General features: G+C 41.8%; 1 protein-coding gene across 2 annotated transcripts in view; it reads right to left on the bottom strand.

Annotated features, from left to right (window-relative positions):
• Positions 1-20,065, bottom strand: part of AIG1 (androgen induced 1) — a 349,171-nt gene that overhangs the window by 70,155 nt on the left and 258,951 nt on the right. The window contains exons 4-5 of one of the 2 annotated variants that reach the window (XM_062186860.1): positions 11,771-11,886; positions 4,521-4,788 (exon numbers count right to left, since the gene is read on the bottom strand). In XM_062186860.1, coding sequence (XP_062042844.1) covers position 4,788; positions 11,771-11,886 — 117 coding nt within the window. In that variant the 3' untranslated portion in view covers positions 4,521-4,787. Of the gene's footprint in view, positions 1-4,520; positions 4,789-11,770; positions 11,887-20,065 lie in introns of those variants that run through there. The other variant, XM_062186859.1, reaches the window with a different exon arrangement.

Here is a 20,065-nt window from a genome sequence, read left to right as displayed (position 1 = left end):
CAGCATAAGTCTTGCTACAGTAAGGCATGTTGAAGCCACATTGGCATAGGTCAACAAAAACAATACAACTACTTCAGAAAGTTTATTAAAAAGATAGAATTAAGTTCATTTTTGAAATCTATGCATAGTTTTTTTAAAGTTTTATTTATTTATTTGAAAAGTAGAGTGATAAAGAGAAAGGGAGAGGCAGGGAAAGAGATCTTCCACACACTGGTTCACTCCCTACATGTCTGCAACAACCAGGGCTGGCCCAGGTCAAACCCAGGAACATGGGTAGCAAGTGACTCCCAGGCACATTGACAAAAACTTGGATCAAAAGAAGAGGAGCCAGGACTTCATCTGAGACACTCCAGTATGGGATGTGGGTGTCCCAACTGTTAACCACTGTGCCACAATGCAATCCCCCCTCTTTTTTGCAGCTTTTCCATAATAAGCATTTTTCATGTATTATGAAAAACACTAACTGATAGAATCAAAAAGGGAAAAAACGATCCAACATGGGAAGTGGGAGACACAGCAGACCCATAGAATAGCAGATGTCCTAAATAGCACTCTGGCCTCAGAATCAGCCCTTAAGGCATTCGGATCTGGCTCAAGAGCCCATGAGAGAATTTTAAGCATGGAAAGCCAAGACACTCAGGCAAAAAGAAAAAAAAAAGACCTAAATGAAAGATCTCTGCGAGTGAGATCCAAGTGGAAAGAACGGGGCCATCAAAGAAGGAGGTACCTTTCTCTGAAGGGAGAAACTTCCACTTTGACTACGACCCTGTAGGAATAAGATCGAAGTCAGTGAACTCTAAAGGCTTCCATAGCCTTGGCAACTCATGACTAGAGCCTAGGGAGATTACTGACACCATAAACAAGAGTGTCAAATTGTTAAATCAACAACAGGAGTCACTGTGTACTTACGTCCCATGTGGGATCTGTCCTTAATGTGTTGTCCAATGTGAAGTAATGCTATAACTAGTACTGAAACAGTATTTTTACACTTTGTGTTTCTGTGTGGGTGCAAACTGATGAAATCCTTACTTAGTATATACTGAATTGATCTCCTGTATATAAAGATAATTGAAAATGAAAAAAAAAACTTGGTTTTAAATTGGAAATTACATAGAAAATTAATCAATTTTTAAAAAAAATATCATGTAGGATCTCTGTCATTAATGTGCTGTACATTGTGATTTAATGCTATAACTAGTACTCCAACAGTATTTTTCACTTTGTGTTGCTATGTGAGGGCAAACTGTTGAAATCTTTACTTAATATATACTAAACTGATCTTCTGTATATAAAGAGAATTGAAAATGAATCTTGATGTGAATGGAAGGGGAGAGTGAGCGGGAAAGGGGAGGGTTGTGGGTGGGAGGGAAGTTATGGGGAGGGAGCCATTGTAATCCATGAGCTGCACTTTGGAAATTTGTATTCATTAAATAAAAGTTTAACAAAAAATAAAAAAATTAAAAAGAAAATGAAAGAAAAACATCAGTCAGCACCAAACTTTTAACTCAATTTTCCATGAACTTTTTAAAGTATCCTTGTGCTAACTTAGCAATAGCTGTGCTATGCTACATATTATCCAACATACTTTACATATGCTAAAGATTAATACCATTTTAATGACCACAATAATATTATGAAGTGAGTACTATTATTGCTGCATCCTACAGATGAGGAAATTAAGGCAGAGAGAGAGAGAGGTCACATGGCAAAAGCAGAATTCAGGCTCAGTCCTGCTCATGAATACATTCTCTCAATCACTGCACTACTCTGATTGTTAAAGGTATAAATGGAGGCAGTATGGACAATGTACCTGTGAATAGGGGAATAAGGCAACATCTGGATGACCAAGGGGATGGTCCTAGAAGAACATTTTTGAAAGGTGACAGCAAGGGCCAGAGGATGTTCAAATACTGGTTGGAAGCATATAGGAGTGAGGCTGCAGTTACAGGAGAATGAAGCATGGGGTCCCAGGAGCTGGGGCCAGAGCATAGCCTGTGGAGTGTTGGAGAAACTCTGCTTCTATCGTCATCAGAGGCAAGGTAAGGGTGGACACAGGGGGCTCAAAGGAATCTCTCTTCAAAGTCTTTGGTTTTCTCCATGAAACAGAAGTCCTGGCTATCTAAAGAGTCTGGGGAAAGTGAGTTGGAGGCAGAGTGGAGGGGACAGAGATAGTTGGAGGGAAGCAGAGTAAACTTTCCAGGAGCAGCAAGGACGTAAGCAGTGTCCACTTAGTGTTTTCTGGAGACAACAGAGAAGGAAATGTGGGGGTTGGACCGGTGGTAAAGTATGGGAAGGATCATAATCACACAAAAATAACCAGAGAGTGGGAGCCCAGTTAGCAGCACATGGAGACTTCCAGTTCTTATATTCCCAGGATGTCTGAGAACCAGCAGTTGGGGTGCAGCAAGACAAAATCCCAATTAATAAATATCAGGGATTGAGGCAGACTCCACACATAAGCATTTGCTCTCTAGATTCAGATCTAAGAAATTGATTTGACCATCACCCACGTGGGCATACTGAGGGGCTAAGGGCAGGCCACATTCTCAATTGTCAAGTTCTCAACTGTCTGGAGAGATTTATCCTTTTTGTACAATGAGAAAACAAAAAATAAGCAGGTTGGCATAATGGGAAAGCAATGACATTCTTAGTTCTCAAGGGAGAAGCAGTGTTCCAGAAATAAGTTAATATATGAACCATAAGAAAACTCCAGAAAACTCCAGCATTAATAGGCTGTGAGGAGATAAATACCATCAATGGGACCAAAATTCTTCAGGAGAGAATAAGAAGAAAATAAAATAGGTATGGTGGGGAAGAGGAAAAGGAAGAAAATCAGCTTTTGTCATAGTGACTCTCTAGATATCCACAATTTTTGTTCACTAGGAGGAAGGAGAAACACCATTTCCTGAGCATCCCTATGTGCTCATTAGTCTTTACAACTCTTTCCTGTTTTGCAGATGGTAAAAATGAGGTGAGGAGAGGAACACTGATTTGCTCAGCGACCTTAGGAAGAAGAGAATGAGACAGGAGCATGTGACTTCAATGATCAGACTTCTACCCTCCAGAGTAAGCCAAACAGGTTAGTGAATGAAGAAGCATGCATAAAGGAGCTGAGTTTGGTCTCCCTAAGGACTGCGTATTCTTAGTGCACAGAGAGCAACAATGGTACTGTTTTGCGTGCCAATCATGTGGTGGGCAGTCTACACCAACTTTTCTGATTCTCACGGCAATCCTGCCTGAATGCAATCTTCATCCAGATGAGGTCTGCAAACATGATGTGATCTGATCAAGTAAGTGTACTAGTGTTCCTATGCTGCCAGGAAACATTTCCACAACCGTCCTGGCTTAAAGCAGCACACATTTCTCTTAAAATCCTGCAGGTGAGAAGTCTAACAGATCTCAGGGGGTGAAAACAAGGTGCCCGCAGAGATGCCTTCCTCTCCAGAGGCTCTGGAGGGTGAAGGGCTTCCTTGCTGCCATGGTTTGAATATGCTCCCTCCAAAATGCAGGTGTCACCAATGCTACTGCATTAACAGCGGGGTCTTTACGAGGTGATGAGGCCATGCCTCTCCTCCTTTGTGAAAGGCATTAAGTGCCCTTATGTAAGAGTTTAATGGAAGGAGTTCACCCCATTTGCCCTTCCACTGCCTGTCATATGAGGACAGTGCTCCTGCCCTCTGGAAGCTGCAGCATTCAAGGTGCCATCTTGTAAGCAAGGACAGGACCCCCATCAGACAGTGAACCTGGTGGCACCTTGACCTTGGATTTTATAACCTGCAGAACTGTAAGATACAAATTTTCATTCTGCATAAATTACCCAGGCTCAGGTATTCTGTGACAGTAGCACAAAATGGACTAAGAGACTTGCTTGCCTCTCCAACTTCCAGAGGTGACCCATGCTCCTTGGTTTATAGCCTCTTTTCTCTGTCCTCAAAGCCAGCCATGGTGGTTCTGAGAACTTTTTACATTGCCTCTCTAATACTGTTTTTCCATAGTCATGTCTTCCTCTGCCCACAGCTGCAAGAGGCTCTCCACCTTTTGTGTAATTGGATTGGGTCCACCTTGATAATACAGGCTAACACCCTCCCCCCGGCCCCACCATGGGAATGTCCATGACTAAATCATGCCTACAAAGTTCCTTTTGCTGTGGACCATAAGGTAATGTAGTCACAAGTTCTGGGAATTAGGATGTGGCTATCTTTGGGGGTGGGTGGGTGTTATTTTGCCTCTAATACCGAAGTTAAACTCTATTAAAGAGGCTAAGTCTGAGGTTAAAGTTAGATTTGGTCAGGAAATCCTGTAGACTCTACCTTCAAAATATATGCAGAATGCAACCAGCACCATTCCACCACAGAGGTCCATGCCCCTTTGTCTCTCTCCAGGATCACTTCTATGGCCTCCAATCTCTTCTCCCTGTTTCCTTCTTGCCCTCAATCCATTCTCAACACAGAATCCATAGTGATCCTTTAAAAGTGTCTCATATCATTTTAATTGTTTTTTTTATTTTTAATATTTTTAAATTCTCTGTTCAATTTCACAATGGCTCCAATGTCACTCTGAATGTCCTCCAAGACACACATGACCTCTCCTACTCCAGGAGTCTTGTTTACTCTTCCGTTGCTCTGCTCCAACACACTAACCTTCTGTTTCTCTCCAGCACACAGCTTATGGCTGGAGGCCTGAGTGAGAGGGAGTTTTGCTTCCTCACTTTGCCACCAACTCCAGTACCTTAAAGCAGAAGGGGAAGATATGGACATGTTCTGGGACGTCTCTTCTCTGTTCAGGGTTCTGGGAGGGAAAATGGGAGAAGAATGAATGTCTTCTGACTTCACTGTACAAGAGGCTTCCCGTGTTTCTCTGGCTAGCTAACCCCAACCTCTCACTGATCAATGTTGGAAGGATGTAGTTCAGATGCTCACTTTATATAGGGTATAAAGTGCAGAGATCCCTGAAGGGCTTCTTCAATGCTATTTCCTGAGCTGGGGGATCTGGCTGGCTCCACCTTGACCTTCTCCACACCCTGGCTCTTACTCATGGCACACACCTGACAATTTCTTGCTGGTGGGAAATCCCTGCCCTGGAATTGGTTTTCTTGAGTGGGCTGCCAAGAAAACCCGAAGCCAAACCTTCCTTTGTGTCAAACCAGATCTGCAATAAACTCATCCATCTTTGACATATACAATGATGGAAATCGCAGGCTGCTCTGTGACTGCCCCTCCTCCCACCCTGCCACATCCTTGCAAGGCTCTTTTCCTTGCTCAGGCAGCAGGGTAAGGAAGGTTAGCAAGTCTGCTTCCAGCTTCACTCTAAATATATCTACTAGGGATCCTCTTGGAACTCAAGACAGCAAAGACTTTCTCTCTTTTGTGCGGCCACACTGGGGAAGGAGGGCGGACAATGAACATGGCAGAGAGCAGGGGAGGCTATGGTGAGGGGCAACAGAGCAGAATCCTTTGGCTGTCATTTGTAAGCCACAAGAAAATGAGCACTTATCATCTTACTTTTTTTCAGCCTTGGCCAATTCTTCAAGGCCAGAAAAGCAGGAACACTTCCACAAGCTATCACAGACTAAGAGTCAACAGGGTAGGCAATTATGGTGGAGTCAAAGTTCAAGTTGAGGCTGCCACCACGGCTCACTAGGCTAATCCTCCTGTGGCGCTGGCACCCCAGGTTCTAGTCCCGGTTGGGGCGCTGGATTCTGTCCCAGTTGCTCCTCTTCCAGTCCAGCTCTCTGCTGTGGCCCCAGGAAGGCAGTGGAGGATGGCCCAAGTGCTTGGGCCCTGCACCCGCATGGGAGACCAGGAGGAAGCACCTGGCTCCTGGCTTCAGATCAGTGCAGCGTGGGCCATAGCGGGCATTTGGGGGGTGAACCAACGGAAAAGGAAGACCTTTCTCTCTCTCCTCTCTCTCTCACTGTCTAACTCTGCCTGCCCCCCCCCCCCCAAAAAAAAGTTCAAGTTGAACAACTGCATGGAGGCCAGATTCATTTAACTGGTAGAGAAGCATCTGATTAAATGGACAGAACCCAATGTGGTTCAAAATTTCATTTTCTTAGTAAAGATGGTTACAATTTTATGCAAGAATTTTACTAATTCATGACTAAAATTTCTTCCTATTACTTATTAATCTGATTACACTATTCCTGAAAACTTTCCCTCTGTCTCCAAAAGTGATGATTCTGTAAAAAGAAAACAGGAAAATGCAGAAAAGTTTCACAAGAAAACAAAAAACAATTCATAATTGCACAGTGGAAAGACAATCAAGTTTGATGGGAAACAGAATTCTGATATGAGACTCTTCAGGACTGCATCAAAAAAAAGATACTACTTCATATTGATTTTGCTTTTTTTGTGTGTTGGAAAGTTATGTAATGAACATATTTGGTGTATGAGATTTAGAATATGAAATTTATCTAAAATCACTGTTGCCCTGAGATAACAGATATTTCAATTTTGCTTTAAAGCTCACAGAGGCAGTAAGAAATGTCAATATAGGTAAAGAAGAAACTCCCCACACCCATTTCCTCTCCCTCACTAATGCCTACTTGCTGCAGACTGAGTCTTGTATTGCGTGGTCAGCAGGTGTCATGCACGGTCGCTGAGATCTCGGGATCTGATGAGTGGGAGGAACATCTAGGGGTTGGAAGAAGACTCCTCAGGACCCCCGCAGACACACTGTTTACTCCTAGGGAATGTAAATTTCCTAGGGCCTGGGTGTTTTCCTGTTCATGTGTTCTGTAGACTGAAAAGCAGTCCAACAGTGATTCCAGCAGCAGAAGCAGCACTGTAGCACTGTAAGGAGGCAAGCATTCCAGGTGTTTTGGTGTGGGAGGGACAGCAAGGAAACAGACACAGCCCTCGGAGGCCTGCACCTACTGAAGTGAAGATGTCTTATTTTGTGTAATATGGCAACTAGAGGGTGACAGCAGTCAAGATCCCACTATCTTAAAATGCCTCATTTTACCTGGCCTCCTCCACAAGATATCCTGGTAGTTCTTTTGTACTTAAGAAACAATTAACAATGCTATTTTCATAGCCTTTAGAGTTGTTTTTGATTTTTAAGTGAAGAGTTTATAAGTGGATGGAATGTGTAAAAGGAAGAAAGGGAGCACATGATGCTATAATTGAAATTTTCAAGCCCTTAAAAATAAGAGCACTCACTCTCACTAGTGTTTGTGGAGGAGCTTGTCAGAATGCATAAGAGCAGGTACAGAAACCTCTGCTGTGAGCCAGGCATTTTTCTAGGGGGCTCTACCACAATAACTGAACCTTGACAACTGTCCTGTAGGTACATACCATCCTCCTCTCTACTTTATATCTCAATAGCTAATGCCCAGACAGGCTAAGTGGAGCTGCTAGAATTTCAACCTGGGAAGTAGGCTACACCACTAGACTTGGCCGTTTCTGATGCATTTTTTTCAAAATGAAACCAGGAGCTCAGGTGATAGGTGCAGCTTCATCCACAGAGTTACTTTTCAGTCTACAGAATGCAGATGATGGTCTGGTTAACAATGTAGAGTCTGATTTTATCAGTTAGTATTAGCAGATACTAGTCTTGTTTGTGCGATCCCTTTGACTCTTAGACCTATCAGTGTGATCAATTGTGAACTGAAATTGGTCACATGGACTAGTGAGATGGCATTGGCACATGCCACCTTGATGGGAGAGAACGATCCAACATGGGAAGTGGGAGACGCAGCAGACTCATAGAATGGCAGATGTCCTAAATAGCACTCTGGCCTCAGAATCAGCCCTTAAGGCATTCGTATCTGGCTCAAGAGCCCATGAGAGTATTTTAGGCCTGGAAAGCCAAGACACTCAGGCAAAAAGAAAAAAAAAAGACCTAAATGAAAGATCTCAGTGAGTGAGATCCCAGTGGAAAGAACGGGGCCATCAAAGTAGGAGGTACCTTTCTCTGAAGGGAGGAGAGAACTTCCACTTTGACTATGACCCTATCGGAATAAGATCAAAGTCGGCAAACCCTAAAGGCTTCCATAGCTTTGGCAACTCATGACTAGAGCCTAGGGAGATTACTGACACCATAAACAAGAGTGTCAAATTGTTAAATCAACAACAGGAGTCACTGTGTACTTACGTCCCATGTGGGATCTGTCCTTAATGTGTTGTCCAATGTGAAGTAATGCTATAACTAGTACTGAAACAGTATTTTTACACTTTGTGTTTCTGTGTGGGTGCAAACTGATGAAATCCTTACTTAGTATATACTGAATTGATCTCCTGTATATAAAGATAATTGCAAATGAAAAAAAACACTTGGTTTTAAATTGGAAATTGCATAGAAAATTAATCAATTTTTTAAAAATATATCATGTAGGATCTCTGTCATTAATGTGCTGTATATTGTGATTTAATGCTATAACTAGTACTCCAACAGTATTTTTCACTTTGTGTTGCTATGTGAGGGCAAACTGTTGAAATCTTTACTTTATATATACTAAACTGATCTTCTGTATATAAAGAGAATTGAAAATGAATCTTGATGTGAATGGAAGGGGAGAGGGGATGGGAAAGGGGAGGGTTACGGGTGGGAGGGAAGTTATGGGGGGGAAGCCATTGTAATCCATAAGCTTTACTTTGGAAATTAATATTCATTAAATAAAAGCTTTAAAAAAATAATAATGTAGGGTCTGAGCCACAGACCTGGGTTTGCACTGCAGTTCTGGTAACAGCCCAGTAGCTTGTTCTGGGCAAGTCTTAAATTTGGCTTCCTGCTCTATGAAATGGGCAAGATAATGCCTGTCTCAAAGGCTTGTGTCAGAGGGATGATATAAGACAATATTTGAAAAGCACTTGGCATGGAGTGTGGCTCCCAAGAATGGTACTTGTTATGCTTTCTGATAATCACTGTCAGAAAGTCTCCCCCCAGCCCCATTACATCTAGCATGAAACTGGATGGATCCTCTTATCATGTAAATCCTATAAATAGGGTGCAGAGGAATGTAGGGGTGGTGGTGACAGAGGGGTGTCATACAGGAAAGGAGGTAAGAGCTTCCTACAAATGGACAGGCCAATGTTTGTGTCCCAAACATCTGGGCAAGGAGTGAAAGAAACATGGTGGAAGGAGGCTGGGATGGCCTCCAGGTTCTGAGCTTGGGGAGCACTGGAAAATGAAGCCACTGAAAGTGAGAGTGCAATGGGCTCCAGCTAATGAGGCCAGATGCAGATATCTCTTGCTACTTCAACTCTCCCTGTCCAAACCCACGAAGGGAGTAGATTCCAGTGGGAGGGAGACTTACTTGTGAGACTGGTGGACCAGAGTCAGCAAAGGAGACAGAGAGCCTGGCCAGCAGCCCCAGAGGTACGGATCCATCAGCTCAACCGTACTCAGTAGTGTAGATGAAACCTACTTATTTTATGACTCGCACGTGAGAGGAGGAAGGCTCTGCCTCATCTTGGCAGGAGCGTCTGGAATGTCCGTTACAGCACTGGTGTGCTATCAGAAGTTTTCACGCCCTGAGGCTTTCGCTGTTGTCACTGGTATGTTGGCCCTGAGAAAGTCTGGAAGGGAGGGAAAGCCAGTACCTTCTTGGTAACAATGAAAATCCTGGTATTTATATAATGTGACGTGACACTGGGCACTGTTTAGCTCTTGGCAGAGCTGTGAACGCTTAGGGCAGAACACCAAAGGAAAAGGAAAGCTTTCTCTGGACAAATCTGAGGGAATTCACTGGTTAATACAAATACATGTCCAAACAAGTACTGGTTTGCTTAGGGAGTACGCGGAGCTGGCAAGCCTCACTTGGCATGACGAGCATGAGTAATGCTTCACTTTAATGAGGGATCTTGGGGGTCTCTAATGAGAGCTATGTGGTATTTCCCAAGCATCTCTTTGGAACGTACACTGATTATACCCACAGAGGAACAAAGGCCATCGGAAAGCACACAGCTTCTGTACCCTCAGGGGCTCTACGAGATGCAGATAATTTAATGGCGTATATATGAATTCACAGAAATACAGCCAGAGTGAAGAATTTCCCTTTCACAGAGGTAGGCAAATACGAGAGCAAAGTAATGAGGCTGTGTTTGGGGTGAGACGGAGGTATGAAAGGTTGGTGGTTCAGACAATGTTTTATACATCAAAGCATCCTTGGGGTAATTATGTGACTTCCCTACTTGACTCTTCTGAGAGGTACCAGCCATTTAAATGTCAAGTTTATTTGAATAAAGTATTTACATCCATTTTTAAGATACAATTGTGGTCACGTTTTCCCTGTGAGTCCTGACCATTTTACATCTCTTCCATACAAGACATTAAGACTTACCAATAAGGTCAAAAACTCTCCCCCAAGCTTAGCAATGCACTTTTGCTAGCAATGTAACAGCAGATGTGGTGAACCTCACCACATGCTTCTCCTGGGGTCCACTGACTGGGTATTCACGTAGATCCAGACACAGGCTGTGACTTTCTGGCAGCCTGTCCCCTTTCTGCCCAGATCTGAGGTCTTATGTGATTTTTTTTTTGTAAAGATTTATTTTATTTATTTGAAAGAGTTACAGAGAGAGGTAGAGCCACAGAGAGAGAGGTCTTCCATTTGCTGGCTCACTCCCCAGATGGCTGCAACATCCAGAGTTGAGCTGATCTGAAGCCAGGAGCCAGGAGCTTTTTCAGGGTCTCCCACGCAGGTGCAGCGTCTAAAGGACTTTGGCCATCTTTTACTGCTTTCCCAGGCCGTAGCAGAGAGCTTAACTGGAAGTGGAACAGCCGGGACACGAACGGGTGCCCATATGGGATGCCAGCACTGCAGGCCAGGGCTTTAACCCACTGTGCCACAGCACTAGCCCCCTTATGTGATCTTTTAGTATGTGAAGTTCTCTGCTGGCCTTTATTTTGTATCTCTAGGTCACCCAAAGCAAAATGCTCCATCAAGACTGGGCCTGGACTTTTGATGGGATCAAATACACTTGTGGGGTGTTTGGAAGAATGCTATCCACTCCTTCAGGATTAAAAGGAGGGGAGTGTGACCCAGGACTCAGGACAAAAATGTCCCAAGAGGCAGACATGTTGGCAGGAGGGGCCTCCTTTGTGTGTGTTAATATATCAAAGAGGACTTGGAATTACAAAGAGAAATAAGAAATTGTCGATGTTAGCATGATAAGAACTGAAATGAACATGAAGCAAGCTCGCCAGGCAAAAACTGCTTTATCAGATACATTTGGCAGCTCCCACTCTTGTCTTCACTGCATCCAACAGACCAGAGATGTTCATGCAGTTTATTTACCCCAATATTTAAGGAATAAAACAGATAAACACATTCTAGATATAATAGCTGGTTCTGGAATACGTTTTAAACAGATTCAGGAAAAGGCACATTTATGCTTGCTTCCTTTTAAGTCAGGGCTTTAAGAGGTCATCTCTTCTGTTCTCACTTGTGTTTGCTGCAACTCTCCCAACCCCAACAAAAGCAACAACAACAAAAAAATCCTAAGCAGGAAAAAAAAAAAAAAAAGCCCTTAAGCAATAAAACTGGTATCCAAGAAAAACATTTAGTTTGAAAAAGAGTTGAAAAATGTAGCCTTGGAAGAACCACTGCTTACATGGGATTGTTCAACAAATTCCTGTTGTGTGAGGTTTGGCATATACTTTCTAAAAATATAAGCATCTGGGGGAAACAAGACAAAGCCCAGGTCTTGGACCAAATGAGGCACGCAGTGTGAATCTGTTAGTGATTATATCCATAATGAAATATGTGCCCAAATTTAGCAGTGCAAAATCTAATACAATACGAAAGCCCAGCAGGCAGGGTCCTTACCATAATATATAGCCAACAGAGAAGGTACATATGGCGGTGAGTCCACTGCGCCTGCTGGGATACTGATGGTGCGATGTCCTCATCTCGATTAATATAAAGGGCAAAACCGTCGTGTGCTGAAAAAGAACAGAGACGAGGTGACACAGATTCTTATCGTTGATGCTCTCAAGTTGTTTTCTCTCCAGCAGGAGAACAGTGTAAATTTCCAGGAAAGAGCCGCAGCAGAAAGCACTAGGTAGCTCGCTAAGGAGGTAGAATGAAAATGAATACGTGCCATGTGGTAACTGTGCCCGATATTTTCTTACTATATCTTAACTTCTGAATTTTTAACTTATATCTGTGACAGGAAATTTCAACCATATAGAGTAATATGTAGGGGAAAAAATGGAACACGAGAAAGGGATAATAATAACCACTGCTAATATTTTGGTATCCGCTCTCTTTTATCCTTCATGTTCCTATACTTGGACATAGTTAAGATCATATGGTGCCTGCAATTTTGCTGAAGATTTTTATCATAATATTGTAGCATGAGAAATTCTGATATTCCACTTTGGAAATTCTTCCAGAACATCAGTGCTGACCAAAGCTGCTTAAAACTCCACTTTATAAAGGTACAGAAAGTTACTGAATGGGTTCTGCTTGTGAGCACTGTGAATTTTTTATTTAGTAGGAATGTCAGGACGAACATCTTTTATAGAACTCTTTGAATGTACAATTATTTTCTTAGAATCAAAGGCTCTGGCAATTTCAAGGTTTTTGATACATAGGAGAAAATTTCAAAAATTCATGTAAAATGCAACTCACAGATAAGTACTTTGGTGCAGGAACATTTAAAATCCACACATGAATTTTTCACAATACACAGTTTCCATTAACTTTTTGAAGTGCCTGGTATTGCCAAATTATGTGATAGCAGCAGCAGGTAAGGAAACAGTGCCAAGTGAACTTCCAGAAAGTCTCCACCAGCTTGTAGCAGTAGTGCATGGATTTACACATGGTGTTTGCAGTAAAAAAAAAATTTCCTTTGTTTATCTGACCCTGTGGCTACTCTATGGACAGGACGGGGATAAACTTTACACAATCCATAAGGTTAGTAGGCAGCAAAATCAAGGGTTTAAACCCCTCAAAGATCCACATACTCTTGGTGTTAAAAGTTGGTGGACAGATATGAGGCACAAACAGCTCTTTGGATAAAACTGGGTCAGGATACAAGTTCACCTTCCATGTCTGAAGACTTTCTCAGGAATGCCAAGATGGCAGGACTGAAAACTAACCCACTGGCAGACTGACTTCAGTATCTCTTTAACAGCCATGGAAGAATCTTTTTCTTGCTATTGCTGTATTGTTTGCATATGATTTTCAAACTCTAACAAGTATTTTAGTGAAACAGGTTGAAGATATCAAGGTGAAAAATCTCTAGACCAACTTCTTGGTTACATTCACAGAAAAAAATATATGGAGACATGACTTTGTAAGAAAGGTTGACAGTGATTTTCTTTTTTCTTTTCTTTTCTTTTTTTTTTTTTTTGCCTCAATATCCTCTTCTAGATAACTTTTCTAACTGCTAACACATTAGTAATTAGAGTGTGGCATTCCAAGAATGTCAGATGAATGATTCCCTAGTTGAGGAGCTTTATATTTGTCTTTTTATCTCCTCTATTATTATTGTTGTTGTTTTAAAACAGTATAATTAATCTTGAAGGGAACCATGCAACAACGTACATGTGTGCTAATACAGAGACAGTATGCATTTTAAAGATCTACTGGTATTAAATTACAACTAGTTACCTTAGATAACATTGATCTGGAATTTCAACAGTTTGAGATACCAAAAATTTTTTTATAATGGTGCAGTCTTGTAAAATATAAAGATATAGCTAGCAATAAGGTTTTCCTTACACACAAGAAAAATGCTTGCAAATCAAACCTTAACACTGAAGATAATGCTGACAGTGACAGCCTGTATGGGTTATAAATGATAGTGATACTACTTTTGGTTCAATATTAAGAAATTTCTAAACATTAGTTATTTATTCATTGCTCCAGACTGAATAGAAAGTCATCTATTTTTTTCTAGAAATTCACACAAGTTCAAATAAATGATCTGAATATGCTTAGATTTCTAGCTATCATTATTTTATCTAGCCTACTTGCAGATTATCAAATGTCACATCTGGAAGGGTTAGGATGTACTTGGACGATTTCAGGCAGAAAATCAATTTGAGAAAGAAAGATCTTTCTAGATCACTTTATCACTGACATCATCACCACTAAAAAGGAGCTACTTGTTCCATCAGGGAAATAACCACAGACAAAAGATGTTTTTGTGGCTAGCTGTACATGTGCATGTTTGGCCAGTGGCAAATATGAGAAGGTTTTTCTTTATCAAGATAAAAGCTTTTATTTCAGAATTTTCATGCACTATAGAATATGTATTACCCCTCTAAAAACTTATAATGCAAATTATGTTACTAATAGATTATATGTTAACAAAAGTAATTGTGCAAAGTAGTTATTGCAAATATAAATTTTGCCCTACAAATAAGTAATGTTTTATGAACTGAAAGGTGGTGAAAATATAAAAAAGGTCCAGATAAATACCTAAGTAACTTGTAGCAGCTTTAGAATCTGCAGTATCAAGAGGGATAAATATTTCAGAACTATAGGTAAAAGAAATATAGTTCCAATCCATTCCCAGACAACACTCTGCTTCAATGACTTAAGAACCAGGAGAGAAATATTCAACTTCACTTAAAACCATCAGCTGCAGTTAAGAATGGTAACCTTAGGCTTTGTTCCCTAAAGCATTTGAAAATGCTTAGAAAAGAGCTTAGCACACAGCATATAGTCAATAAATATTTGTTTAGATAACCTAGTATTCAAAACAGCATCTTAAGTGGGTATTATTAACTCCAGTCAGTCTGTAAGAGAGGCAAAAAAAAAAAAAAAGCCCAGAAAGGTTAGTTACTTTGTCCAATATCACAATATGGAGAAAGGATTCAGAACAAGTTCCATTTGCTTGCAAATCCAATGTTCTTTTGGGGGTATTAGAATTATACTTTTACAATACATTGGAGTTCAATAATCTTTGGGTCAACAGCTCTATGGAAGACTGCAATTACTGAGGCTCACTTACACTGTCTCCCAACAGACCAGAACTATTTATTGGCTCAACCTGCGAACAAACAAAAAGGTCTTAGCTTTTTGTTTAAAAAAATCCTCTAAATGTGTTCTTTCCTGTGGCATATTATCATCTAGTAGTGATAAGCAATAAAATAGCTAATAAAAAACTCAAAACCTTTTAGCAGTAGGATGCTAGTTATAGAAGACTCAAGAATGATCTATTTCCTCAAACACAAATAGCATGGTATTCTCAGGTAGATATGGATCTGTTTTGGATAAAGAAAGAAGGAGAGGAAGTCTTGCCACCAGAGGGGACTCTTAAGGATTGTATTGGGCTGCTCTCTGCAGTACAGAGAGTTGTCAACAGAACAATTCCCCAGTAACTGATTCACTGATGTTTGATTCACTTTTAAGTGACAGATTGATACTGCAAGAAGAAAAACGTGTGATCAACCATATAAACCCTGTCCTAGAAATTACTGGTCTAAGGTACAAGTAGTTATCCTATCCCAAACTCTCTTCTCCATTGCTGCTCATTTTTATGAGGAATTGTCTTCAGAAGATTATGTCCAATAAAGGGGAGCCTGAAGCTATGCTCAGATGATGTATCCTTTGTGCTTTTCTTACTGGGATTTGGGTGACGCTCTACAATGGAGCTGGCCAGCGTCCCATGGCAAAGGTCTACCTTCCCAGCGGATCCATGAAGTAGGGGTCACGATCACACAGAACAGTCCTCACACCTGAGTAGAAGCCTGCATTGGGAAAGAGACCTCTGATCTGATTATGACATGAAGACCCTGGAGCAGATGCAACAGGAAACAAAGCTGCAGAAGAGCCTCAAAGGAAGCAAGAAGTGTGGTTAATGCATGCTGGCATCTGGGATCTGGCTTCTGGTTGCATTCCTCCTTACTCAGATTCTAGGTGGGTTCTTGCACATTTGTGAACCTTAGTACTATTCCTTGTAAAGTTCAGGGGTTGGATTAGATTAGTACTTCTCAAAGGTCCATAAAGAACTAATGCTATCAGTTTTGTTATGACACATACCAAGGCTGATGGATCAATGCATCAGGTACAGTAGGCACAATGCCAGGAACGATGGCACTTCTATGGACTCATAAGAATGTTTTAATTTCTTTTAAAATCACAAGAACAAAAGAATTCTTATAGTTGAATATTATATTTTCTTTTAACCAGAACAATCATAAACCAATGTGCACGCAGGCACGCACACACGTGCACACACACACACTAAAGGAGCAAGAAATTCACAAATACAAAATACCTAGGGTATACAGAAGTCCTAATGTGGCCCAGTCATATGGTAATTAAAAACCCATTTTCTTACTGAATTCTCATTTTTCAAAAAGACATGTATTTAAAGGGAAACCGTGTATAAGCTCTCCCAAATGGTATACTGCTTGTCATCAATAGAAGATCATCACAAAAACAATTACTACATTAAAAACTAGTTAATCTTCAATGTTCACTAGGCATGTTCACCTGTCAAACGCTCTGCTTCCACAGCCTGCTCCTCCCTGTGTTATATGGATGTTGATAAGAATTAGAAGGGCATGAAAAACACACTGGCATAACACAAAGACTCTCCTAAATGGAATCAGAAGGACTAACGAGAACTAACCATTACCTTTCCACTATGTGTTTCAGTATAACTTAATTGTTTAATGCCAGTTTCCTTGCCACCTGCATCTTCTTAGGTACAATGAGAGTTACAGAGCCTACCCACTGGGATGTACTGGGATAGACTGTTTATGCACTGTAGTTGTACCTTGTAACTACTATATTATATGATTTATGAATGGACTCTGCTGCTGGAAAAATGGAAAGGCTGGTGAGTATGAAGTTTAGGTGCCAACGGATGCATGTAATGGTATTTGACAGTATTAAAGAAATAGGGTTACGCTTGGCCAGTGCCGCGGCTCACTTGGCTAATCTTCCACCTGCGGCACTGGCACTCCGGGTTCTAGTTCCGGTTGGGGCGCTGGATTCTGTCCCGGTTGCCCCTCTTCCAGGTCAGCTCTCTGCTATGGCCAGGGAGTACAGTGGAGGATGGCCCAAGTGCTTGGGCCCTGCACCCACTTGGGAGACCAGGAGGAAGCACCTGGCTCCTGGCTTCAGATCTGTGCAGCTCTAGCCGTTGTGACCAATTGGGGGTGAACCAACTGAAAAGGAAGACCTTTCTCTCTCTCTCTCACTGTCTAATTCTGCCTGTCCAAAAAAAGAAAAAAAGAAAAAAAAAGAAAGAAATAGGTTACGCTAAAGAAGAATGATCTGTGCTTGCTGTTGGGAAAAACTTTGATTTTCTATGTTGGAAATTACCTCTACTGTGGATTACGAGAAGGATTAAAACTATGCTGTGTGATTGAGGCAAGTGGGAAAGATGATTAAGGGAACTTCCCAAGGTTATTTTAGATTATTAGCATGGAGAGTTGTAATCAGAGTTGTTGGACCCTCACCAGCAAGGGTCCAACGCAGTCACGACACGGTCACTGTTCATCGGTTCTCAAGGAACTTTCACTCTTTCTCGGTTCTTAAGGAACTTTCACACTTTCTCGGTTCTCAAGGAACTTTCACTCTTACTTGTGGGGGCAGAAGGAAAGGGCAGGGGGAGAGGAGAAAAGAAGAGGAGGAGCGGCGGCGGCGGCGGCCCCCCGCCCAGATCCCAATGTCCCTTTATATCCGAAGTCCCGTGGAGCAAGTGCTCCACAGCCAATAGTGGTTCAGGTTGAAAGTTCATCTGTTTCACCTGGTTCTTCCTAGTTGTTTATGCAGAGTCCATCCTGCCTCAATTTCATCTGTTTCACCTGGTTCCTCCTAGTTGTTTATGCAGAGTTCATTCTGTTTCATCTGTTTCACCTGGTTGTTTTCGTAGGCCTTGTGGTCGACCGATTGCTGCAAGCTATGTAGATACAGAAATGAGGAGGTTCCCACAGGTGGCCAGCCTGCAGTTCCCCACACAGAGTTTATAGTATAAAAATTATATACATGATCTGAAGCTAAATTCAATTGCCATTTTCTGATCTTTCTCCTTATACCTAAAATATTTTTTCAATAAGAGACTATTGCTCCTGTACCATAGGCACACCTGGGAAAAGTCATCTCTCCCTTGGAAGCACAATCAGTAATTGAATGTGAAGTGTGTCCAGTCTTGTGAGATAATAAGAGAGCTGGTAACCTGATGTCTCCTTTTTTTTGCATCTCCAGGGACTGAGCGAGGCCTCTGGGAGTATTCTCATAGAAATGTGTGCATCAGATCACTAAATGAGCTTGTTCATACCTTCATGGCTTTTTAAAAACATTCTTATGACAACTTTTGACCATGGAAGGATAGCTGTTTGCATGTGTATGCACATGTGTATATGCTGTGGATTTATCGGTGTGCACCTGTTTTCTTTTGGGCACGTGGGCTGCAGGGAAGGCTAGAGATAGACTGAATGTGACTGGGAGGTTAGGGTGAGGGACAGTCCCTGAGTTCCAACAAGTTTTCTGGTCTACCACAAATAAAAATTACATGAAAAACTGCCTTAGAATATTAAAAAGCCAGTTACTTCGGATAGTAACTTGAATATTTTGTCTTTTCCTTTTTCCTCTCAGTCATCCATGGAATTTCCTTTTTCCTCTCGGTCATCCATGGAATAAAAGGGGACTGAAAAGAGACATTTGAAATCTGAAATAAAGAAGGGATTTTCAGATTTGAAAATAAGGCTGATTGCATTAGCAAATGGGATCTAAATTGATAAAAAAGGTGACATCAGGCCGGCGCCGCGGCTCAATAGGCTAATCCTCCGCCTAGCAGCGCCGGCACACCGGGTTCTAGTCCCGGTGGGGGCACCGATCCTGTCCCGGTTGCCCCTCTTCCAGGCCAGCTCTCTGCTGTGGCCAGGGAGTGCAGTGGAGGATGGCCCAGGTACTTGGGCCCTGCACCCCATGGGAGACCAGGATAAACACCTGGCTCCTGCCATCGGATCAGCGCGGTGCGCCGGCTGCAGCGCGCTACCGCGGCGGCCATTGGAGGGTGAACCAACGGCAAAAGGAAGACCTTTCTCTCTGTCTCTGTCTCTCACTGTCCACTCTGCCTGTCAAAAACAAAAAAAAAAAACAAAAACAAAAACAAAAAAAAAAAGGTGACATCAGAAAAACTGGAGAAACAGAAAACACTGGTTGGCCCTAACCTTTGGCAGAACTCTGGGATCTCTAATAAGTAAAATGCTTGATGAATACAGAAGAACAGTGTGGGGTAGGGGGTATATGCAGAATTCGAGTGGCTCTTCCCTCGGAGTGACTGTAAATTCAGAGTTGGTGGGAGAGGGGTGTTTCCTCTTCCAGGTAAATGGCAATGGTACCCCAGCTTGGACAAAAAAAAAAAAAAAAACTGACAAAGTCTCTGATAAAAATGCAATTTTTGCTCTGAAAAGTCTGACCAAATGTTCTATCCTGAAGCTGTCATTGTTAATTGTTCAACTCAGACTTGGCCACCCTCTCTCCCTCACTTCCTGGAAGAGATAGTTTAGCATTGTGAATGAAAAGGAGCTGGCAACTCAACCACTATGGTTTCTATTTCTCCTGAAGTCCAACAGAGCTGCTTTTGGTCTGGAACCCTCCTCTCCTAAGGGCTGAGGTGCTGGTTTTAGTTTGGTGGTGCCCGCAAATATGACCTATGTTCACTCCAGAAACTGGCCAGAGTTTTCAACTGTAACTTTACTGGTGTGGTGCACCTGTTCCTGATGGATGTCACATGAGGCTGAAATGCTCTGGCACAAGAGCAACCTGAAGTTCAAAATGAGGTTAGAAACAGTGACCCAGGGTCAAAAACAGGTTCACATGGAACCAACATATGTCTAATGTCAGTGTATTCCAGGCACTTCCAAAACTCTGTAAGCTAAGCACTAAATGTGGGATTCATTCAGTTCTAACATTTGTACAGCAATATTTAGGATATGGTTTTAATAACTAGGCAAAATCAAAATATACTGTTGTGCATTAAACAAAGACATGCGTATCTTTGCAATTAAGAGCAAACTATAAATCATAGAGACAATTACACTGACGGTGACACAGTTTACTGGGCTGCTATTTTTGAACTTGAAACACATTCTCCATATGACTTTACAACAGTGTCTCTTGTTGATTCTTCCTAATGGAGGCATCCAG

The sequence above is a fragment of the Lepus europaeus genome, chromosome 3, assembly GCF_033115175.1.
Source record: "Lepus europaeus isolate LE1 chromosome 3, mLepTim1.pri, whole genome shotgun sequence".
NCBI lineage: Eukaryota > Metazoa > Chordata > Mammalia > Lagomorpha > Leporidae > Lepus > Lepus europaeus.
This window is presented reverse-complemented; position numbering and strand designations above follow the sequence as displayed.